Genomic DNA, 23273 nt, shown 5'->3' with positions numbered 1-23273 from the left:
TAAAAATAGCAAAATCAACAGGAAGTTAACATTTTTATATAAAAAAAAACAGTACTGGGTTTGGTAATGTTCTATATTGTCTGAATCAACTTTGTTTGCGTTTGTTTAGGTGCTACAAGAGTGACTTTGAGAGTTGTTTAACCGTACAATGTGAGTCAATGAGGAGCATATTTTGAATTATCAATTTCTAATCAATGGAGCAATTATTTTTTATTTCTTGTCCACCTTTGTTGTTACATCATGGCAAGGTAAATACAAAACCCAAACCTCTACCAAAGTGGTCTTGCCCTTTAACATTTCTAATGCTATAGGAGCCTTGGCTACTAGTGATCCAATCAGATCAAGCTTCTGAAGATACTCAAAAGTGCATGGTCATAGGACACAAGGAGAGAGGAGGTGAGGAGGGGGACAGACATCAGAGGAGAGAGGAGACGAGGACAGTAGGTGAGCATTGAGGGGGACAGACAGACAGACAGACAGCACAGGGTACATATATAAGTGGGGGGGTGTAGTACTGGGGGGTCAGTCCTGGCTTGTGTTTTCCATGGGGGCCGTGGTGTGGGCGTGGGCGTGGCCGAGGAGGCTGCGTTTCTTCTTGTAGCTGGGCCAGCGGCACACGGGGCAGCAGTGTCTGCCGTTCTCCAGCCAGACCACGATGCAGTGCTGGTGGAAGGCGTGGCCGCACGGCAGCGCCATCAGCAGCTCGCCCGGCGCAAAGTTCTCCAGGCAGACCACGCACTCCGAGCAGTGGAGCACGGCGTGCGGCCACACCGACCAATCGGCGGAGGGCGGGGGGGGCGGGTGGTGGTGGTGGCGATGATCGCACGGCGATGGTACGGGCGACGGCGACCGCTCCGGTCCCTCGTCCTCCTCCTCCTCGCTCTCCTCCTCCGGTGGCGGTGCCGCGGTGGCGGACGCTCCGTCCCCGTGGCCACGGCGACGACGGCACGCCTCGGAGGAGGAGGAGGGGCGAGAGACGGGACAGTCCTCATCGTCACCGACCGAACCGCCGCTCGCCGCTGCCGGGCTCGGCGGCGGCTCGCCGCATTCTCCGCTCGTCTGATTATTATCGGCGCCCGGCGGTCGCGGCGTGCGACCGCCGCCGCGGTCCACGAGGGACGAATCATCACTGTCCGTGTCCACGACAACGTCGTCCCTTTTATCCGTCTCGCTGGCGGACCCTCCGTCGTCCCCGACTCCTCCCCCCGACTCCTCCTCGTCTCCCCCCGCTCTGAAGCGCCAGGTGGGCAGCGCCTTCATGTAGTCCGTGTCCACCAGGGGGCGGAGCCAGAGGTCGGGGAAGGCCAGGCGCTCCAGCAGGAAGTTGGGGTCGTCGTCCCAGTCGGACTGGTCGGCCGCTCCGGGCGCCTGCTGCTGCTGCAGGGAGGAGGAGGCGATGGGGGGGGGCAGCAGGTAGGAGGCGTACCAGTCCCACAGGCTGCTCAGCCACTCCAGGTTGGTGCTGCTCTCCTCCTCACTCCTGGGGTTAAATGGTGAAATAAAGATGGTAAATGTAAATGATACGATAATACTTGTCAGTTCACACTGAAATTTGTCTTGCGACCCAGCAGCCATGTATGCATTCTATGCAACAATAAACAGTACACACATTTGACATGACACAAGAAAAACAAAACACAGTACAAAATACATACATAAAGACATACAAAGACAAGAGCAATGTCCACCTCTCAGCCTACCCCTGGCCTATAACTCCTGATTAAGCCTCAGTGTCGTCTGATGGACAAAGGACCTCTTCAGTTTGACCTTATTGTATGTAGGAACACTGTATCTCCTTCCTGAAGGCAGCAACCTATATTCTCCATACAAAGCATGGCTAGTGTTTGAAGTGATATTCCTTGCCAACCTTATCATACTGTCATTATACGTAGTTGTATAGAGCCTCTGAAGTGGCTGTCCAACAATCTTTGAACAAATGTTCACTTGCTGCAGCAGTTGTGACTTTAAGGCTACAGACAGACATCCATACCAGGTGGTACTACAGTACTGCAGGACACTCATAATAACAGAAGTGAAAAACAAAAGAAGAATCTGTCTACTAGCACCAAAAGATCTCAGACGGCGAAGGAAATAGACTCTTTGCTTTGTCTTCTTACCCACTGATTAAATCTGGTCTTTCCATGACAGAAGGTGGTCAATTACTACTCCTAGGTATGTATACGAACATACCTGGTTGATCTGTTCACTATGAATAGTAATGGGGGATCTGTGTATCTCTAGTGGGGCACCAAAAACAATCTCCTCTGTCTTTTTTGTGTTAATGATAAGAGCGTTGTTATCGCTCCACTCCACCACCTTATTTACTCTGTGGTAAATGATGCATCTATTACATTATAGTCATTTAGCAGACGCTTTTATCCAAAGCGACTTACAATAAGTGCATTCTACATAGGTAGGCAAGGAAACTGCTAATCACCAGGAGTCATTTGCACCACCTCACACTAATCTACAAGCTCATAGTGCGGCACCGAGTGCCGCACTATGAGCTTGTAGACGTGCTATTTGTAGAAAAATCACATTGCATATTGTCGGGCAGACACCTCTTATCTCCATATTTTAACTTTTTTCGTAAATTAATGCCGTACTTCACCATTCTATGTCACAAAAGTAGCAAAAATAGCAGATCTACAAGCTCAAAACGCATCGCAGTGCGACACGTTTTGAGCTTGTAGATTTGCTATTTTGGCTACTTTTTAATTGGAATTCAGAAAAGTAACTTTTTTGTTTAATTTCAAATGCATTTAGTAATACTTATGTTAACTTTATGAACTTAAATACAAATACATTGGACATAAAAAAAGACAATAGAATATTAAAACTAGTCAATGAGCTACTAATACAGACTGAGAAGGTGATTAAAGCAGGTCATGTTTGCGTGTTTGGAATTGGAGCAACTGAAATAATATATCAGTATTCCGATATTAACCTGCGGACCGCATTAAGTGAAGGTGGGGGCCACATGTGGCCCCCGGGGCCGCCAGTTGCACATGTATGGGCCAAAGCTGCGACGTGTCGTAAGCTTGTAGGTGGCCTATTTTCGGTGCATGACATTCTTCCATAGAAGACATGCTGGCTTCTATGGAACCCAAATGACTGAAATCAGCTGTGGTGAGAACTGAGAACTTGAATCCATGGGACAACAGCCCCCCCAGTGGCGTGCACAGACATTTTGAGGGGCAGGTGCTCAAGTAAATTATACTTTTTTTTGTTTACTTGGTCTGCTTTTTTTTCCCTCTACGCCTATACCTCTTTGCCAAAAATAGCCGATCTACAAGCCCACAACGCCATCTACAAGCCCACAACGCCTCCCAGCGCGAGGCGTTGTGGGCTTGTAGATCTGCTAGTTTTGGCTAAAGTTCTCCTCAGAAAAGGGATGCTAGGTTTCAAGTGGTTATGGTAAAAAGAAAAATCATATCACATAAAGATTTGGCGGACCCCCTGTAGTAACTCTGAGGACCCCCTAGGGGTCCCGGACCCCCTGTTGAAGACCCCTGAAAAAAAAGGGCACTTCTGGTCAAGAGGGCAAAGGGCAGGTGCTCTAGGACACCTAGAGTCTATCTGTGCACGTCCCTGAGCCCCCCCCCCCCTCTAATAGTCCTCAAATCCCTTACCTGGCAGCGCAGCGCCTCTTCTTCTCAAAGTAGTCGACCAGCAGGCCGTGGGCCAGGTATGTGGAGAGGAAGAGAGCCGGGTGGGAGGAGTAGAAGGTCCAGTCGGTCCGCACCACGCTGGCCAGAGACGTGGTGTCGGCGTAGCGCAGCAGCTTCAGGCTGTAGCCGTACAACGAGTCCAGGTAAGGGAGCTGGAGGAGGGCCTGGCATAGGGATGGAACCATATGAAAACATGTCATGTCACGGTTATTATGACCAGAATTATTGTGATTGAACAGTATTATCTCGAACATGCTTAAAACTCTTATGCTGCCTTCACACAAAGACACAGGCTACCATTCTGTTTCAACAGAAGCCAGCGACGTACAAAGATAACATCCAACGTTTGTGTAGCTGCTCCCCAAAGCTAGACAAAAGTTGAGCTGGTTTCAAGCTACAAATATGCATCTTTGGGATATGCCAGTGTGAACGCAGCAATAAAATGTACACCTTAACGTCCATAAGTATATCATGCACAGTATACATACATTGCTGCTATGCTCAGGCACCTTAGTTTTTATTATCTCAGGTACTTTGTAAATATGTAGATAACTTGTTTGGCCTTCTGTTGTTCTCTTGTTTGATCTCCTTCCCACTTGCCCCCCACCCCTCTTCTTCTCCCCCCCCCCCCCTCTTCTTTCTATGGAAATTAACGTTGCGATGGGAACGATGTACAAAAACGAATTTCACCAACTTTTTTACCTTGTAAACCTGTGATGTGACAATAAACCTGATTCTGATTCTGTACACGCAAAAATAGCACACATTTCAGCACTGATATTCTAAACATATTGTCGTGATAAAAAAATGTCAAATCAAATCCAGGGATTCAAAGTCATCAACGTACACATTTCAGTTCCTCTATCAATGTTTTTAGACAGTCCTGAGACTGGTTGGGTTATATTAGTAAGATCACATCACAGGACCCTTCTTAGGTGGCTTATTTATTAACAGAAGATGCAATTAACTGTTCCTACCAGGACCGGGAGCCAGGATACCAGCAACAAGGAGTTGTACGTTCCTAGTGTTCGGATCAGAACCACAAAGCGCTTCACCGTCGCCCCCTGACAAATAACCAATCAACATGAAGAAACAACGTTTATTTCAACAACACAAAGACGGGATTATTACACATTAGATTATGTATATTATTAATATGCTAAAATGAGGATTAGAGGAGATCACTTATATCACATATGAAGATAAGCTTAGAAATGTGTGTGCAAGGAGCGTGCGGACATTGAGGAGAGGGACAGAGGACATTGAGGTGAGGGACAGAGGACACTTAACAGGAGAAGGCGGACATTGGCCCTCATTTATCAAACACGCTCAGAGTGAAAAACACAGAGATCGCGGCAACTTTCGGGATTTATCATTCCATCGTCACTTTGACTTGAGCGTTCAGATCTCACGTCAGGTCTCCGGGACGCGTATGCAACATCTATCATCCATTAATATTTACTTATTTACTTATATTCTTTTGGTGGCCGTATCCCGGTTCGAGCATATTTAAGGGCGGTGTTATTTAAATGACGATTGGTTGCAGCCGCCAGATTTATCAACACACCGTCCATATTCTCACACCATGATTGGCAGGATACGACCCTTTGATAAATCACACGTGAGCCCCCGTCGTAAGATGCTTCCTGGGCTCCAACTTAAGCTGGTTTCTACGTTTCATTGATAAATGAGAGCCATTGAGCTGAGGGGACAGAGGACATTGAACAGCAGAAAGAGGTCATTGAGGTGGGGGGACAGAGGACATTGAACAGCAGAAAGAGGCCATTGAGGTGGGGGGACAAAGGACATTGAAGAGCAGAAAGAGGCCATTGAGGTGGGGGGACAGAGGACATTGAAGAGCAGAAAGAGGTCATTGAGGTGGGGGGACAGAGGACATTGAGGCGAGGTGAGGGTCTGTGAGAGGACCTGTGTGATGAAGAGGTCCATCCAGGCCAACAGGTTGACCAGCAGCAGACTGAGAACAAACAGGTCGTTGACCTCCGGCTGCACCGAGCGCAGAAACGTGTCCATGGCCGCCAGAGACAGGAACTCCCCAGTGCTGCCACACACACACACACACACACACACACACACACACACACACACACACACACACACACACACACACACACACACACACACACACACACACACACACACACACACACACACACACACACACACACACACACACACGCTGATATTGTTAATTCATGAAGTATGTCATCATCATAAGCAAACTATACAATTATATATAACTATGAAATTATGCTTATCCTCTATTCAAAATGCAAATTCTTTATGCACTCAACTTCAGTGGCAAGAGAATTCATAGCATCACTGTGTGGTATATATGTGTCTCCTTGTGTTTTCACTTTGTCACCTGTTCCTTCATTCTATTTAGGATCGTTTGGTTTACAGTACCGTCACAACCCCCCACCATGCTGACTAAACAGCTGATTCTCACGTCACCTTAACCCATTAAGCAACCATACAAGGATTTGCCCATGCTATTCTTGTTGACTCCCACAAAGGGATAACGGCTGAGTGAAAATGTGTTTGGTCAGACTGGTTCTGCCTGTCACGATGCAAGACTGACTGTCTTGTCGCCTAGGGTAGGTACCACCCATACAACAAAAACATGCAGTAATCCTGGTCTCTATACTGCCTCCCCCCAGGGCGCCTGATGGAGGGGAAAGGAACTGGTTGGAATAACGTGTTCCTTCCACGTACTATGTCCTACCGGGGAAACTCCCCCCTGTCAGGTGATAAGAAGCGGCTTGGTAGCTTCTCATGCATTGAAGAAGGCATGAGCTCAGTTCTGGGCTCTCCCTAGGTTGGCAGAGGGAGAGTAGTGCCCAGGATTACCTAGGCATTTGGCACTGGGTGTTCCCGCTACTCCAGTGACAGTGCAGATACTAGTGTTGTTGCTGCTCTTACCACCATTATCTTACTACTAGGCCGCGAAGCTATTGTTAATGTAATTATTATTGGTTGTGTTTTTTTTTTAGGTTTTCTGACCTCAGTTACACCCAAAAAAAATTATCTTTGAACATTCAGTGGATTTTCTGTGGTTTGGGGTTTTCTGAATAATTAGGCTCAGTGATTGGCCCGTGGACTTGTCAAAGTCCATTAATCCCGCCCCCTCGCCCCATACTCGCCCCCATTCATTTAGCGGACAGAGGCCGCCGGATTAGACCTGGGGCGAGTGTGTTTTGGGACGAGCGTTCCGTGATTTGGTACCACCCACCCATAAAACAAACATGGGCAAATTCTCCTTCTACAGCACTGCCACCCAGGATTGGAATAGTCTAACCCCATCCCTCAAAAAATGCAGTTCGCTGGGCTCGTTTAAAAGAGCCTTAAAAAAATCACCTTTCAGGAGGCCAAAAGAGGAGGTAGTACCATTTTCCCGTTAGACAGCAGACCCCCCCCCCCTGTTCTTGTACATATCTTTTTCCCCTTTTTTTTGTTGTACATAGTGTTCTTTTTTTTGCTGTTTTTTTGTAATGATATTCGAACTGTGATGCCACTATATATGTCTATGAATTGAATACCAAGGCCCTCATTGGAAACAAGTCCGCAAGGACTTTTATGAACGGACCTGTTAGACAAAGTATTTTAAATGTAACTGTGCTGTTTTACATTTTTTGCCTAATAAAATATTCAATCAATCAATCAATTTCATCCACCGCTTGTTTACAAGTCGAATTTGGGGTTAACAAAATAATTAGGAGCTCAAAAACATAATGAGAGGATACAAGAGATATCTGTGTTAAGTTACACAAGTGGCGGAAATAGTGCTCTCTGATTTTCACAATAAAATGTTATCCACCCGCGTTTAGTTCAGTATTATCAAACACATGTAAACTTAAGCTAATAGGTTAACAACAGTCTCGAGTCGGTCTCTGACAGTCAGGTGGGGGGGGTGAGGAGACGGAGACTCGGTCGAGAGAGGCAGAGAAATGCAGACGATGCATTGCATTGCACAGAGGTGTGTCCGTGATCAAGACAGGATTTAACTTCATTTAAATCAGCACAGTGTAAGTTAACGTCAGTCAGCGCCGTCAGCGCCATCTTCATAATAGATAAATACACATTCAGAACAGAATAATATTTTTTTTTAAATTATATAAAAAAGAAATCTTTTTTCCCCCCCTTTATTATTATTTTCGGGCTTTCGGGCCTAACGGTAATGTTCGGGTTCGGGTCGAGCCTCGGGCCGGCCCAGTCGGGCCCAGTTAGGGCCGAGCCTTATTTTTCAGGCCCGTTGAGAACTGTAGTGTGAATACGCTGGTGTCTCCGTAGGCTACCTAACTCACTGAAACTCTTGTCACACTTTTTACAATAGAAAGGTTTTTCTCCAGTGTGAACACGCTGGTGTTTCCGTAGGCTACCTAACTCACTGAAGGTCTTATCACACTGTTTACAATAGAAAGGTTTTTCTCCAGTGTGGACACGCTGGTGTATCCTCAGGTGCCCTAACTGACGAAAACTCTTGTCACACTGTTTACAGTAGAAAGGTTTTTCCCCAGTGTGGAGACGCTGGTGTTTGTTCAGACTACTTGACTGACAGAAACTCGTGCCACACTGTTTACAATAGAAAGGTTTTTCTCCAGTGTGAACACGCTGGTGTGTCTTCAGGTTACCTAACTGACTGAAACTCTTGTCACACTGTTTACAATAGAAAGGTTTTTCTCCAGTGTGAACACGCTGGTGTGTCTTCAGGCCACTCAGGTGACTGAAACTCTTGTCACACTGTTTACAATAGAAAGGGTTTTCTCCAGTGTGAACACGCTGGTGTGTCTTCAGGTTACCTAACAGACTGAAACTCTTGTCACACTGTTTACAGTAGAAAGGTTTTTCTCCAGTGTGAACACGCTGGTGTGTCTTCAGGCCACTCAGGTGACTGAAACTCTTGTCACATTGTTGACAGGTGTGAGTTTTCTTCCCTGTGTCAGTCAGACGACGTCTCTTTACTTCCGATTGCGTTAAAGTCTTGGTAGACTGTTGACTACTGTAAGGTCTTTCTTCTTCTGAGTTTCCTTGCTGCTGGCTCGTTGTCGGGAACAGTGGGTTCATGGTCAAAGCTGCTGCTATGCATGGGCTGTAATGGTCCAAGAATGTAATTAATGATGTGTGACCTTACGATCCAGGATTGGTTACAGGGAAATTACCAGCTGAATGTCAAGTGTATGGAGCTCTGCTAATAGGTCCTCTTGTTGGTGGTGATGTCTTCCTCGATGTCTCTCTCCATGTGCGTCCTTCACACTGTGCCGTCTGATTTTAAGCCGAGCTGACTCAAAGCCCATGTTGTCACTATGATGTCAGCCATGCCCAAATATGGAGTTCCATGTCATTTACTGAGATAAAGTTTCAGCCCAGTCAAACCTCAATTGTCTTCCAGTATGAAATTAACGAGCGTCAACGAGCATCAGCTGGACACACACACACACACACACACACACACACACACACACACTCTTCTGCAGTGCTCTAAAAGCCCTCTCCCAAAGCCCTTGAATATTATGGAATACGATTAACCCGTTAAGACCTGGAACTTTGTCATTTTTAGATTTGAGCTAAAAAAGCATTATTTGACACTTTGGGCTATTCAAAAATCGTGAAAATGTGTGCAAATCTTTGAATATATATATATTTTTAAGCGAACATTTTTAACTCAAATCTTTGCTTCTGGGGGTCCCTGGAACAAAATATTTTGATGGGGGTCCGCGGCCAAATACATATAATTTTGGGGGTCCTTGACATGAAAAAGATTGAGCACCACTGATATAGAAACATACGTTTTTCAGAAAACTGTTGGGATTTAGGAGACATGTAGATTCGGCCTCAGGTCTTAATGGGTTATGGATGACTGTGATTATCGCACACACCATGCCAGCAACTTTCACTAGCCAAATGACAGGGGTTGGTGCGGGCCGGACAGTTGCCCCGCCGCGACTAAAACTATGACGAAAAATGTTCGGCGACTACCTTTTTCCACTGACGAAAACTAAATAAAAACTAAGCTATGATGACTAAAACTAAGACTAAACATATTGACAATTTCATCAACAGATTAAAAACTTGACTAGGGAGTGACTAGTGGAGAAGAGATCCAGTAGAACTAAAAGACAAGTCATTTTATGTTTGGTTGCGCTTGGGTGTTGTGCTCTGAAAATAGCAGATCTACAAGCTCACAACGTGTTGCGCTGCAACGCATTGTGAGCTTGTAGATCGGCTATTTTCAGCATGGAACCAAGTGTAAAATCAGCCATTAGGACGCCATCAAGGCGCCACCAAAATACATTTCAGTCGACTAAAACAACAGTAGATTTAGTCGACAAAACTCTCTTATGATATTTATTTTTATAGAACATTTCAGATGACTAAAATATGACTGAAACTAAACTTTGCTTTCAAAATCAACACTGCACCCCAGTGGCGTGCAAAGACATTTTGAGGGGCAGGTGCTCAAGTAAATTATACTTTTTTTTGTTTACTTGGTCTGCTCTTTTTTCCCTCTACACCTATACCTCTTTGCCAAAAATAGCCGATCTACAAGCCCGCGTTGTGAGCTTGTAGATCGGCTATTTTTGGCTAAAGTTCTCCTCAGAAAAGGGATGCTAGGTTTCGAGTGGTTATGGTAAAAAGAAAAATCATATCACATAAAGATTTGGCGGACCCCATGTAGTAACTCTGAGGACCCCCTAGGGGGTCCCGGACCCCCTGTTGTAAACTGAAAAAAAAAAAAAAACTTTTTTTTTTTTTTTTTCAAAAGGGCACTTCTGGTCAAGAGGGCAAAGGGCAGGTGCTCTAGCACCACCTAGAGTCTTATCTGTGCACGTCCCTGCAGTGCACCCCTCTCTCTCTCTCCTCACCTGTTGCCGTATCGGTAGATCCCTTCGGGCATCTTGAGGATGTAGGCGGGGAGGTCCTGCGTCACGCCGATCTCCGCCAGCCCGCTGTGGTTGTTGTCCCAGCGGCGCACGTCCACGAAGATGAACTCGATGCGGCCGGTGAACTTGACGGACAGCGAGGAGAAGAAGGCGGGCGGCTGCGGGAGCCGGGCGAACAGGAACATCTTGACCGGGTGGGCCGGGTCCGCCGCCCACTCCTCCGCCAGCTGGTCGGCCCGCCGCAGCGTCTTGATCCGCTGGGACACGTGCGAGGTCATCCAGCGGAAGATGTGCTCCGTCTCGATGCGCCGCCCGTCGTACTCCTTCAGCATGACTTTGCCCTGTGGGAGCGGGAATGCATCATATTTGCCATTAAAACCCATTGAGACCTGAAGCCGATTCTACATGTCTCCTAAATCCCAACAGTTTTCTAAAAAACGTACGTTTCTATATCGGGTAGGGTAAGTGAAATGTTTTGGTCTTTTTGTTTTGTTTTGTTAAAAAGGTTAAAGTACTATATTCTGATAGCAATCATTGCTACAGAGCGTTTGTTCGGTCACATGGGTCTCTCCAGCTCTTTAGTAAACACAATATAAATACATTTTCAGGTAGGTGACAACATTTAAGCCAATCAGGAGAGAGCACTGAAAATGCATTTTCTGTTTGATAAAGAGCTGGAGAGACATGGGAGACTCCTTTTACTGAACAAACACTCTATAGCAGGGGTCTTCAACAGGGGGTCCGGGACCCCTAGGGGGTCCTCAGAGTTACAACAGGGGGTCCGCCAAATCTTTGTGTGATATGATTTATTTTTAAAACCTTAACCACTTGAACCCTAGCATCCCTTTTCTGAGGAGAACTTTAGCTAAAAATAGCAGATCTACAAGCTCTCAACGCCTCGCGCTGCGAGGCGTTGAGAGCTTGTAGATCTGCTATTTTTGGCAAAGAGTTATAGGTGTAGAGGGAAAAAAGAGCAAAAAAAGATAATCTAACACAATTTTATACAATATAGAGGGGGTCCCTGCTTCATCTCTCTCTCAGCTAGGGGGTCCCTGGGCTGAAAACGTTGAAGACCCCTGCTCTATAGCAATGAGTACTATCAGAATATAGAGCTATTTAACACTTACTTTAACCAAAGTAAATCACGTACCCTACCTTTAATAGATAGTAGATTCATTGTCAACATTCCTACCTTGGAGGCTGATGTCTGAGGAACGGACATGATGAGGGTGGAGCGCTGCCAGCCGCGCTTAGCACACGACCTGAAGGAACCAACACACAACACTTAGAACCTGATAGAACCGACACACAACACTTTCGAACCCGATAGAACCGACACACAACACTTAGAACCTGATAGAACCGACACACAACACTTTCGAACCCGATAGAACCGACACACAACACTTAGAACCTGATAGAACCAACACAAAAAACTCAGGCACTTTAATTAAAGACCATGTAATGTAAAAACAGGAAGTACAGTACCCTATTTCAGTATGAGTAGGCCAAACAATACAAGCAGTATTATGTATTCAATTTTTATTTCAGACCACAGAATAATATGTTATAAACCACCCAGTCGAATTAGAATGATTTAAAAAAAAAAGTCAGTATATGAAAATTGTTTTCAAAGTCATGAAAAATAAGCTGTAGTTTTTCTGCTAATGACTGTGTGTGTGTGTGGGGGGGGGGGGGGTCCACTGAAGGCAGTGAAAGAATTATTTAAGCCAATACGGAACTGCCAAAGAAAAAGTCAATTAATGGCCGATATTGTCATTTAGAGGCCTGGATGACACACATAAGAGTGCAAGCCAGTCAGCTGTGTGTAGAACAGGACTTTAGACTTCACTGTAGGGCCAAGAAATCCATGCTTTACCTGGTCTGAACCTCATTTATCTCACACACACTGTCAGTGATTCACAACATGTGGGAAGTGGGCCACCACATGAATGGCAAATTTGTAATTAATAAAATAAAGTCATAATAATAATAATAATAATAATAATAATAATAATAATAATAATGTTAAGAAAATGTCATGGTATATTTTTCCTTCAATTAATTTAGACCTGAGGCAGACTCTAAGTTGTCTACAAGCAGATCTACAAGCAGATCTACAAGCTTACAACGCGTCACTTAGTGACACGTTGTAAGCTTGTAGATCAGCTTTGTCTGCTATTTTTACATTTTAGTATAAAAAGTATAACATTAAATATGTCAGTGATTTCTCTGTATACTTCAGTTATTTGTCATATGCCCTGTGCACATTTTTATTACGAAGCCTAAAGGGCAAACAGAAATATTTATTTTTGTTCATTAGGTTCCAATGTTCAAATGCCTAAAAAAAACACACGATTAAAACGTTAATTGCAATTATTTGTATAACTTTGTATAACTGTTGTAATCGTGACAGCCCTAGTCTCAACGCAATTTCACTTTTGGATAAGACTTCAGCCATTGTCACAACAGCAGGAACTGAAGGCGATATGACAGGGACATTATCCACTCAGACACATGCAGGTGTATTACATTCTTTACAGTAAAATGACACCAGTCAGTGTCCCAGAGGGAAACATTAACTAGCACGCTGTGTGCACGAGTACGTGACTGCACACCATGTCCCACATCTATTGTTCACTAGGGCTGTGTTTTTGGCATTGAGCGTTGGAAAATATAACTAAACAATGACATTTCTGTTTGCCTTGTTGGCCGTGTAAAAAAACGCTCGCACAGGGCAGATATGACACATTACTTAAATAAATAACATAAATATACAAACACCTATTACTGAAACACACAAAGAAGATGACCGGTCCAGTACCAATAATCAAAAATAAATAATGTACCATGGCCAAAACAGGCCATGCATTTAATCATTTTATACTTAAATTTGTTTTCAAAAATAGGAAATCTAGATTGGTTCCCCAAAATAGGGAGAGATTATTAACTGATTATGTTTGTAAAATTATCGATTTTTCTTTCAAAATCAACTCAATCGATTTAGTTCGATAAATTATTGCAACCCTACACTATGTTTGGTGATTGATTGAATACTCTATTAGTCAGTAATGTACAGCACGTGGTATAGTAAGACATTAAGGCTAAAAGGATAACACAAAAAGGTCCTGGGGGACGTGTTTCCATTGTGGTCATGTAAAAGTTCAGTAACAGTATGCATGGGGTTAGCTGAAGGTCTCTCTCTCACCTGTAGTCGTGGGAACAGTTGAAGGTTCCCGTCCGGATCCCAAACTGAGACACTTTCTGCACCATCTTCCCCCAGTTTGACTTACTGAGCAACGGCCCTCGATCCTGGGCTATTACCTAGAAAGCCACACAGACAGGGAAAAAGTTAGACTTTTAGCATATCTTTGCTGTCAGACATAAACCTTGTATCTCTAAATGTTTTGTAAATTAATGCCCCACTTTGTGTCTCTCAAAAGTAGCTAAATTAGCCGATCTACAAGCTCGCAACGCGTTGTTACGACATGTTGTGAACTTGTAAATCTTTTAATGGCGCTGCTTTTGTGCAACACTGTCGTACAACGAATAATTTACAACAAAACAAAGTTTGAAATATGGAGATACAAGGTTTCTGCCCAAGAGCAACGATATCTACGTTTCTGCATTATTATTATGACCGTACCTGCACCAGCCAGATTCCATCCTTGGTGTCCTCCACCAGCTCGTAGAAGTGCATCTCTCCACTGAAGGAGGTGCTGCTGGTGTCCCCAGCTTCTGTCTGCTCCTTCTCCCTCTTTATGGCCGAGTAGAGCTCCCCCTGCATCAGCTCTCCTGTTAGTGAACACCAACACAACATGACTGTTAACCACTTCATCAGCTCTCCTGTTAGTGAACACCAACACAACATGACTGTTAACCACTTCATCAGCTCTCCTGTTAGTGTACAGAATCAGAATCAGAATCTGGTTTATTGTCACATCACAGGTTTACAAGGTAAAAATCGTTCCCATCGCAATGTTATTTCCATAGAAAGAAGAGGGGGAGGAAGAAGAGGGGTGGGGGGGCAAGTGGGAAGGAGATCAAACAAGAGACCAACAAAAAGTTATATATCTACATATTTACACTAGTACCTGAGATAAAACAAATATGACAAAGGTGCCTGAGCATAGCAGCAATGTATACTGTGCATGATATACTTATGGACGTTAAGGTGCTTAAGGTACACCAACATAATATGACTTTAAATCACTTTATCGGCTCCCCTGTATGTACACCAAAACAACATGCCTTTAAACCACGTCTCCCTCTTTATGACTGACTAGAGCTCCCCCTGCATCAGCTCTCCTGTACACCAACACAATATGACCTTTAATAATAATAATATTATAATAATAACATGACTTTAAACCACTTCTCTCTCTTTATGGCCGAGTAGAGCTCACCCTGCATCAGCTCACCTGTACATCAACATGACATGACATCTGTGTGTGATAGGAACTTCATGCATTAACCACTTGAACCCTAGCATCCCTATTCTAACTGGACCGGACTCTGTACTTGGACCGCTCCCGCGCTTGATGTCACTGGTAGGCAGGTTTCTGAACTGTCCACACAGCCCTACTCTGAGACACGGACAGAGTAGAAAAAAATGGTACCATATTAGGTTGGAAAAGTGGTCCTTTAAGTCTTACGAGGATCAAATAGCCTCTAGGACCACAATGGAAACAAGTCCCCAGGACTTTTTTTGTGTTAGCCTTAATGTCTGACTGTGCCTCATGCTGTTTACATTTCCGATTAATAAAAAAAGTATTCAATCAATCTAGCTTGTAGGGCTCGTAGACTTTGGACTTCCCTGAAGCACAGGGTAGGGCCAGAGGCTGCAGTTACTGTAGTATCGAAGCTTTAGTGCATGCATATCAAAACTGATACCGATACTGAGAAAGACTATTATCACTAGGGGTGTGCCGATACACTAATTTCACCAAACGATACGATACGATATTTGGCTCACAACTTCGATACGATACGCACTTTTTTTATTATGAAAATATATGGGGGAGGAAAAAAGTAAATGCAAACAAATAATTCTGTTTTTGCATTATTCAGACATGCAAACTTGTAGCTTTTCAGCTACAATAGCCGTTTTGAATCCAAATAGGGCAATAGTGTGACACCTGACCCGAATTAAAAAAAAACATGTTGTCACACTTTTCACCTCGGGGCTGTTTGCATGGCTGATTATTATTATTGTATTAAAAAAAAAAAAAAAACGATATTTTTTTCCCCAAAACGATACATATCGTCAGAAAACGTATCGCGGGACGATATATCGGCACACCCCTAGTGCGTGCATATAAAAATGATACTGAGAAAGACTATTATCACACATGTCTACTAGACTTTCTTTGTGCCATCATGTGCTGTTAAATGACTATTATAGGATTAATATGGTCTCTGTCGGGTGGAAACCTCATTATGTCCAAAACTGATACTTTTCAGGATTCAAATTTAAGAGCTGGAGTGATGTGCTCCACTTTCTTGGTATTTAGTAAGGACTCGCGCAGCAGCGTTCTTCTGTATCAACTGTAGTCGTCTGAAAGATTTTTTTTTAGGGAGACCAAACGGGTCCATTTTGTTCCATTTGTACACTCTCAGAGTTAAATTAACATCGATTTTACAATATAAATTGGGGTCTCACTGAGATAGAAATGCCATTAAATGGGGGTCCGTAGCCCTAATGCATGTCAAACTGGGGGTCCTTGAAATTAAAATGGTTGAGAATCCCTGCTAGAGATGTAAAAAATCTTCTCTTATGGGGGTCCCTGGGGCATATCTTTTCAAATGGGGGTCCGCGGGCTAATAAGTGTCAATTTGGGGGTGCTTGACATGAAAAGTTTTGAGAACCACTGCTTTAACCTGTCCTATATTATTGAGGTGATAGTAGGCTGAACCACTGGCGTACAGGAGTGGAGGAGTGCTGTGTCGAGGGAACGCTGCAACAATGCAATGAATGGACACACACACACACACACACACACACACACACACACGCACACACAGTGTCACACAACAGTGACAACACAGCCTGCAAAACCCAGACTGCATTCATTCTCCCCCAAAGGAAAGACGATGACAAGGCAAAAACACAGGACAGAAATCTACACGAGAAAGGAATGGAGACGACAGGGTCAGCCTGGAAGCCAGAGTTTCTAAAAAAAAACTGACACGCGTAGAAAAGAGTGTAGAGAGAGGAGAGCCAGGTGAAACGTTTCTCAAACAAATAAAGTAACAAAAACAAGAAGAATGAAAATAGCAGATGTACCAGCTCACAACACGTCTCATCGCAAATTGTAGATCTGCTATTTTCACAATTTTTCCTTAAACCATAAAGACCTGGAACGGTGTCATTTTCAGATTTGAGCTAAAAAGCATTATTTTACTGCTTATTTTATTTTAGTTTATTTTAGTTTATTGCTGGAACAAAATATTTTGATGGGGGTCCGCGGCCAAATACATATCATTTTGGGGGTCCTTGACATGAAAAGCACCACTGATATAGAAACATAGGTTTTCAGAAAACTGTTGAGATTTAGGAGACATGTAGAATCGGCTTCAGGTCTCAATGGGTTAACACTGTTGTGCAACGACTTATAAAACGACACTCAAGTGGCTATTCAATTCGTTGATATATATTTTTTTTAAATATGTACAGTATACAAAAAAAAACCACTTAATTAATCAATTGAAAAAGTAAGAATAATCTATCGTTGCAGCGCTAGAACAGTGTGGGATTGGAAGCGAAGCGAAGAGAAGGAAAAAAAATCACACCCTGTGTGAAGAGAGTGGTGCCTTTGATGAGCCCCGTATTGATGTTGTCATCAATGTTTGTTTATTGGACATACATACGGACAGACACACAGACAAAGTCAGATATAGGAGTGGTTGGCACCACTCAAAAAAGAGAAGAGAAGAGAAGTGCAGGTTATTTGAGCCCAGGGCCATTTCCATATCAGTGTGACCCACTAACCCTGCATTGTTGCTTTGTTTACCCAGCGCCTCCAGATCCGGTTTATCTTAGCACTGTTGTCATAGCGTGTCTATTACATAGTCATAAAATGCAAATAAAGTCAGCGCACTGGCAAGAAACTGTTTATTGCTTGAATCAACATTTCGAAAAACACAAGGAGCTTATTTCGCCAGTGTGCGGCGGACTTTATTCAAATTGTATGTATTGTTGTTTGTCCTGGGCACTTAGGCTGTGCGTGCACTATATGCTTTTCGATTATTTCCAATAACCCCGGATAATTGGCGTTAACCACTTAACCCATTAAACCTTATAGGCTTTGCTTTGTTGTGCGTCAAATGGTGAAAATAGCTGATACTACAAGCTCATTATGTGTCACGTTACCTTGAGAGCTTGTAGATCAGCTTTTTTTTTTTGGCATAATGTTCGCCTACGCGACGCGTTGAGAACTTGTAGACTGGCTATTTATTTCACTATTAAATGGTGCTTATGGCGATCAATTCATATTTCGTAATGTATTTTTTGGTAAGTTTGGATACCGGGGAGTGGGGTCTCAGGCTGAAAAGGTTCCTCACAAGTTACACAGAACAATAAGCCACTCCAACGTGCGTGCTTGCTTGCTTAGCATGAAATGGAAAGTCTCTCCCTTATTTTAATCACTATATCCTGGCACACAAGGTTGTTTTGAGTGCCGTGCCTGACCGGAGAAAAAACCCTCTATCATCTATCTAAACTGTCAGGAAACCTGCTTTTCAGGTAGACGGATGCCTTCTCAAAAACAGCTCGTGGGAATTTTAGAGGAAAGACGACTGCGAAAGAAAGGAAACCAGCTGTTATAAGATATCACACGTAGACACATGCAGGGCTCGTGCATGCAAATGACTCTGTATTCAAATGACCAGGTGGAATTTGTGTGAACCAAAAAAAATACATGTTGTGCGCAACCAAACTAAAGAGTCCAAAATACACACTTTAACACTAAGAGAGGATACTATAACCTGTAATGTTACTGGCACGAATGGCATGTGAGCCATCTGCATGTGGTCTGACTGGGTAACCGTCTTCCATGCCGACATCTCGCCACTCCGACTAGTGGCTTCCGCGTGCGGTTAGGGTTAGGGTGAGGGTTAGGTATAGGGTTCGTTAACGTCGGAAAGGCGAAATGTCGGAAAGCCGCCATGTAACCGTCTGACTGTCTCACTGTGGTGATACAACGTGTGTCTGTCTTTCTGGGTTGGAGAGAGACAACTGGAATCTCAAATTAACTCATTATGTTAAACTCCCACTCACAAATAAGACATTTTGAGCGGTATTTCACTTTTAAAACACTTCTGTGGTAATTTTAACACCTACTGGGAGAAAAGAATGAAAGACAGCGAAAAGGTTATTGAAAAGCCACAGCCCCCTCACGTATCAGAAGGAAAATATCAGCCACCAGGAACAAGGATTGGTGTTTTTCCAGGAGTAGAACACTGCTAAAATGGGAGTTTGAAGTTACGATGGGTTTATATTAGGGATGAGGCATTTGGACCTTTATTGGCAAACATTTAACTTTAACAACCTTTGGACTGTGGGCGGGTTAACCGTCTCTAGGACATCATATCAATAAATAAAGTTGCAGTCCTGTGTGTGGGCAGTTCAACGGTTAACCGTTAACCGTTTAACTGTCCCATCCCTAGTTTATATAGTTAGGGGGACGATTCTGATTAATCAAGCAACTTAAAAACTGTTTTGGGGGGGCACACAAATGCTCGAGCAGACATGACAGTGAACCCTAGAAGCGTTTTAACCTATTAAGACCTGGAACGCATCTGTGTCACTTTTTGATTTGAGCAAAAAAAAACATTATTTTACACTTTGGCTATTCAAAAATAGCAGATCTACAAGCTCATAGCGCGGCACCGAGTGCCGCGCTACGAGCTTGTAGATCTGCTATTTTTGAGAAATTGTGAAAATGTGTGCAAATCTTTGAATATATATTCTTTTAAAGCGAACATTTTTTACTCAAATCTTTGTTTCTGGGGGGTCCCTGGAACAAAATATTTTGAGATGGGGGTCGGCGGCCAAATACATATCATTTTGGGGGTCCTTGACATGAAAAAATTTGAGCACCACTGATATAGAAACATACGTTTTTTAAGAAAACTGTTGGGATTTAGAAGACATTTTGTAGAATCGGCATCAGGTCTTAAAGGGTTCAAATGAAAACGCGCTTATTTCAAGCGTCAGCGATAAGGGGGCGGGGCAGGGCAACAACTTGCCTGATTTCTCCACCAGCTCGCTGACGTCCCTCTTCTCGGCCAGGCCCGAGTAGCCCAGACCCCGGCACTCAAGGATGGTCCGCAGCTTCTTGAAGCTCAGGGTCACCGGGTCCACCAGCTGCGTGGCGAACAGGCCCGTCTCGTACCAGACCACCGCCTCGAAGAAGCGGGCCAGCACGAACAGCACCAGGAAGTACAGCAACAGGAAGAACAGCTTGAGCCACATCTTCTTCTCGTCCCCGTTCGGATCCGATCTGCCGACAAAGTGACTTTGATTTGAACACAATTCACATCAAATCCACAAAATATACAATTGTTGTTCTAATTAGCTTATAATGAATTAGTTTAGGGTTGTCACGATCATGACATTTTTACTTAACCCATTGAGACCTGAAGCCGATTTCTACACGTCTCCTAAATCCCAACAGTTTTCTGAAAAACGTATGTTTCTATATCAGTGGTTGCTCAATCTTTTTTCATGTCAAGGACCCCCAAAATTATATGTATTTGGCCGCGGACCCCCATCAAAATATGTTGTTCCAGGGACCCCCCAGAAGCAAAGATTTGAGTTGAAAATGTTCACTTTGAAAATATATATATTCAAAGATTTGCACACATTTTCACGATTTTTCAAAAATAGCAGATCTACAAGCTGCTATTTTTGAATAGCCCAAAGTGTAAATTAATGCTGTTTAGCTCAAATCTAAAAATGACACAGTTCCAGGTCTTAATGGGTTAATTAAACTTTTGGCATTGAACACTGGAACATAATTATGACTAAAACATAACATACATTTCTGTTTGGCTTTTAGGCTTCGTAAACAAAAGTTGCACATGGCAGATACAGTATGACAAATGACTTACATAACATACCAAAAGATAACTGACATATTTAATAATTTACTTTATACTTTCTTTTTTTAAAGAGTTGAAATTTGCTGATCTACAAGCTCACAATGCGCCGCGTTGTGAGCTTGTAGATCGGCTATTTCCACTATTCTTGGAAAAGGTTTTGAAGGTGTATGAAAAATGTTTCAACATGGAAACGATTGTGCAAAATAATTGCGATTATCTATATAATAATAATAATTGTGACAGGCCTACCGGCGTAGTAGACGATGATTACTCGGATTACTCTGGTCTTCGTCAGATGTTGTTGATAGGTGTCATTGGTCTGTACTGAGAAAAGGACAAGAAGGCTTTGTTGAACAACTAAATGGGGGATAAATAAGACATCACAAGACATCTCATTAAAGACCTAATTATTGCTTTAACCCATTAAGACCTGAAGCCGATTCTAAAAATGTCCTCTAAAGCCCAACAGTATTCTGAAAAACGTATGTTTCTATATCAGTGGTTCTCAAACTTTATCATGTCAAGGACCCCCCAAAATGATATGTATTGGTCGCCGACCCCCATCTCAAAATATTTTGTTCCAGGGACACCCAGACCAGTGGTTCTCCACCAGTGGTCCTTGAGGGGGTTCCAGGGGGTCCCCAGCTAAATGATAGATATTTAGGAACCAAATGGACCCTTATCATAAGGGTCTTATGTGTCTGTAACTCTGAGAGTGTACAAATGGTTCCATTTGTACACTCTCAGAGTTAAGTTAACATTGATTTTACAATATTAATTAAGGTCCCAGAGCTAGAAATGCCATTAAATGGGTCCGTAGTCAAATGCATGTCAAAATGGGGGTCCTTGAAATGAAAATGTTTGAGAATCACTGCTAGAACCGTAAAGGTCTTCTCTTATGGGGGTCCCTGGCATATCTTTTTAAATGGGGGTCCGCAGGCTAATAAGGGTCAATTTGCGGGTCCTTGACATGAAAAGGGTTGATAACCACTGGTTTAGACTGATGCTAGGTTCAGTGCTTACCTGGTGAACAACAGGATATTGTTATAAAACTCTAATAAGAATATGCTGTCAAACTAATCATCTCTACATTGAAACTATATATAGGATACCAGGTAAACATTCTAAACAATGAACCTACAATGAAACTACAGGATAGCAGGCAATCTGGTATGCTATTTAGACTGATGCTAGGTTAAACACTAGGTAAACATGATGCTAGGTAAACTGGTAAACTAGGTTAACATGATGCTAGGTAGACATGATTGGGGACATGGCATTTTAGCTTACCTCTACCTCAAATAAAGTGGTTATTTTACATTGAATTCACCCTGTGGTACATATCATTGCGCTCTATGATAGAACACATTTTAACCACTTTATCAATATCAATATTATTCTAAATGACATGTTAACCTAAGTTGTGGTCAAGAACAAAACAAGCCTAATAAGTAACACAAACGGGGGGGGGGGGGTCTTTGAAATGAAAAAGAGGTCGAGAATCATCATAGTTACCTTTATAAACAAGTTGTCCTCTGTTAGCAGACAGACAGACAGACAGACAGACAGACAGACAGACAGACTGTGTGAACTTATAACAGAAACAGTTATAAGCTCCGATGTTGAAAAGTTTAAGCCTTCATTTTTAGTCCGAGGAGGCGGCGACGAGGCAGATCAGAGACATCAGTCATCATCTCCATTCTCTGTCTGTTTGCTTTGTTGTTGTTGTTCTCCTTGCTTTGAAGACACAGCTTTAGCTTTTTAGCAGACAAACACACACATCCCCACACACACACACACACACACACTGGGCCTTTTAATGGTGGGCCTTTCTTTGAAACAAGCCCTCCGTGTGTGTGGGAGAAACAAACAGCCACGCAGGGCCTGCTGCCTGCCTCTAGAAGACGTTATAACTATGGAGTCCTTGTTGTTGTTATGGTGTTGTTTTAATGGCGGTTCGGTTCTGGCTGGGTGTCTGTTTGTTGTTGGTGTTGTTGTTGTTGATAGCAGAGAGATAGGGTTGTTAAGGAGAATCCCTCCTGGTCTTCATGATGGCAGCCAGAGCCACTCTACAGCTACTAGGCCTGCGCTGCCTCTCTCTGTGTGATCAGCAGCGTTGCCAGGTCTTTTTTTCTCTGTGAGAGAAACAAGCAGACAGGGTCTAAAGAAAACAATGAGGCCAAAATAAAGCGAATAGAGAAATACAGAAACAAATATTCAATAGAAATTCATATGTTTTTTTAAAAGGGGCGAATTTGGGTTGATGATCACTCACACACACAGCAAATGTGTTTAACAACCTATTTAATTTAGGCTACATGAAAATATTTGGAATATTTTTTAAACATTTTTATCAACATAAATGTTGTATGGGGGGTCCCGGGAAACCGGCTCCGTCCCGACACTGGCACAAAATGTTGTCAGATAGAGGTCTGCGGACAAATCCTTACCTTGTCATGAAAATGTTTGAGAACCACTGGTTTAAACTGCATTTAGGAATAGGAGATAAACCCAAATAAACAACTATACACTTTAGAAACAATCCCCACAAAAAAAACGACTTTACAGAAAGACAAATTCCAAAGTCGCTTATATTAAA

At 43.2% G+C, this 23273-nt stretch overlaps 1 protein-coding gene across 1 annotated transcript; it reads right to left on the bottom strand.

The window, feature by feature from the left end:
• Positions 1 to 19: 19 nt before the first annotated feature.
• Positions 20 to 22757, bottom strand: rnf103 (ring finger protein 103). The gene is made up of 11 exons (XM_084041424.1): positions 22190 to 22757; positions 20924 to 20998; positions 19820 to 20073; positions 14217 to 14365; positions 13779 to 13894; positions 11763 to 11832; positions 10553 to 10911; positions 5598 to 5730; positions 4649 to 4735; positions 3633 to 3835; positions 20 to 1480 (listed from the first exon to the last, which is right to left on the bottom strand). Exons 3-11 carry the CDS (start codon positions 20043 to 20045, stop codon positions 523 to 525), a joined length of 2301 nt encoding a protein of 766 aa, XP_083897550.1. The 5' UTR covers positions 20046 to 20073; positions 20924 to 20998; positions 22190 to 22757; the 3' UTR covers positions 20 to 522.
• Between the last annotated feature and the right edge of the window lie 516 nt (positions 22758 to 23273).

This window comes from Gymnoscopelus microlampas (assembly GCF_963454915.1).
Source record: "Gymnoscopelus microlampas genome assembly, chromosome: 18".
In the NCBI taxonomy this organism is placed as follows: domain Eukaryota; kingdom Metazoa; phylum Chordata; class Actinopteri; order Myctophiformes; family Myctophidae; genus Gymnoscopelus; species Gymnoscopelus microlampas.
The sequence above is the reverse complement of the archived record's forward strand: the minus strand, read 5'-3'. Positions and strand labels throughout refer to the sequence as shown.

What these genes read in the sequence shown, in the direction of transcription:
- rnf103 (XM_084041424.1), bottom strand. Translation starts at nt 20,045, where the DNA reads ATGTGGCTCAAGCTGTTCTTCCTGTTGCTGTACTTCCTGGTGCTGTTC. An exon ending in ATGGAATCTGGCTGGTGCAG is followed by an intron (nt 13,895 to 14,216) that starts GTACGGTCATAA and finishes GTGGCTTTCTAG; the next exon opens with GTAATAGCCCAGGATCGAGG. An exon ending in CTCAGACATCAGCCTCCAAG is followed by an intron (nt 10,912 to 11,762) that starts GTAGGAATGTTG and finishes CCGCTCCCACAG; the next exon opens with GGCAAAGTCATGCTGAAGGA.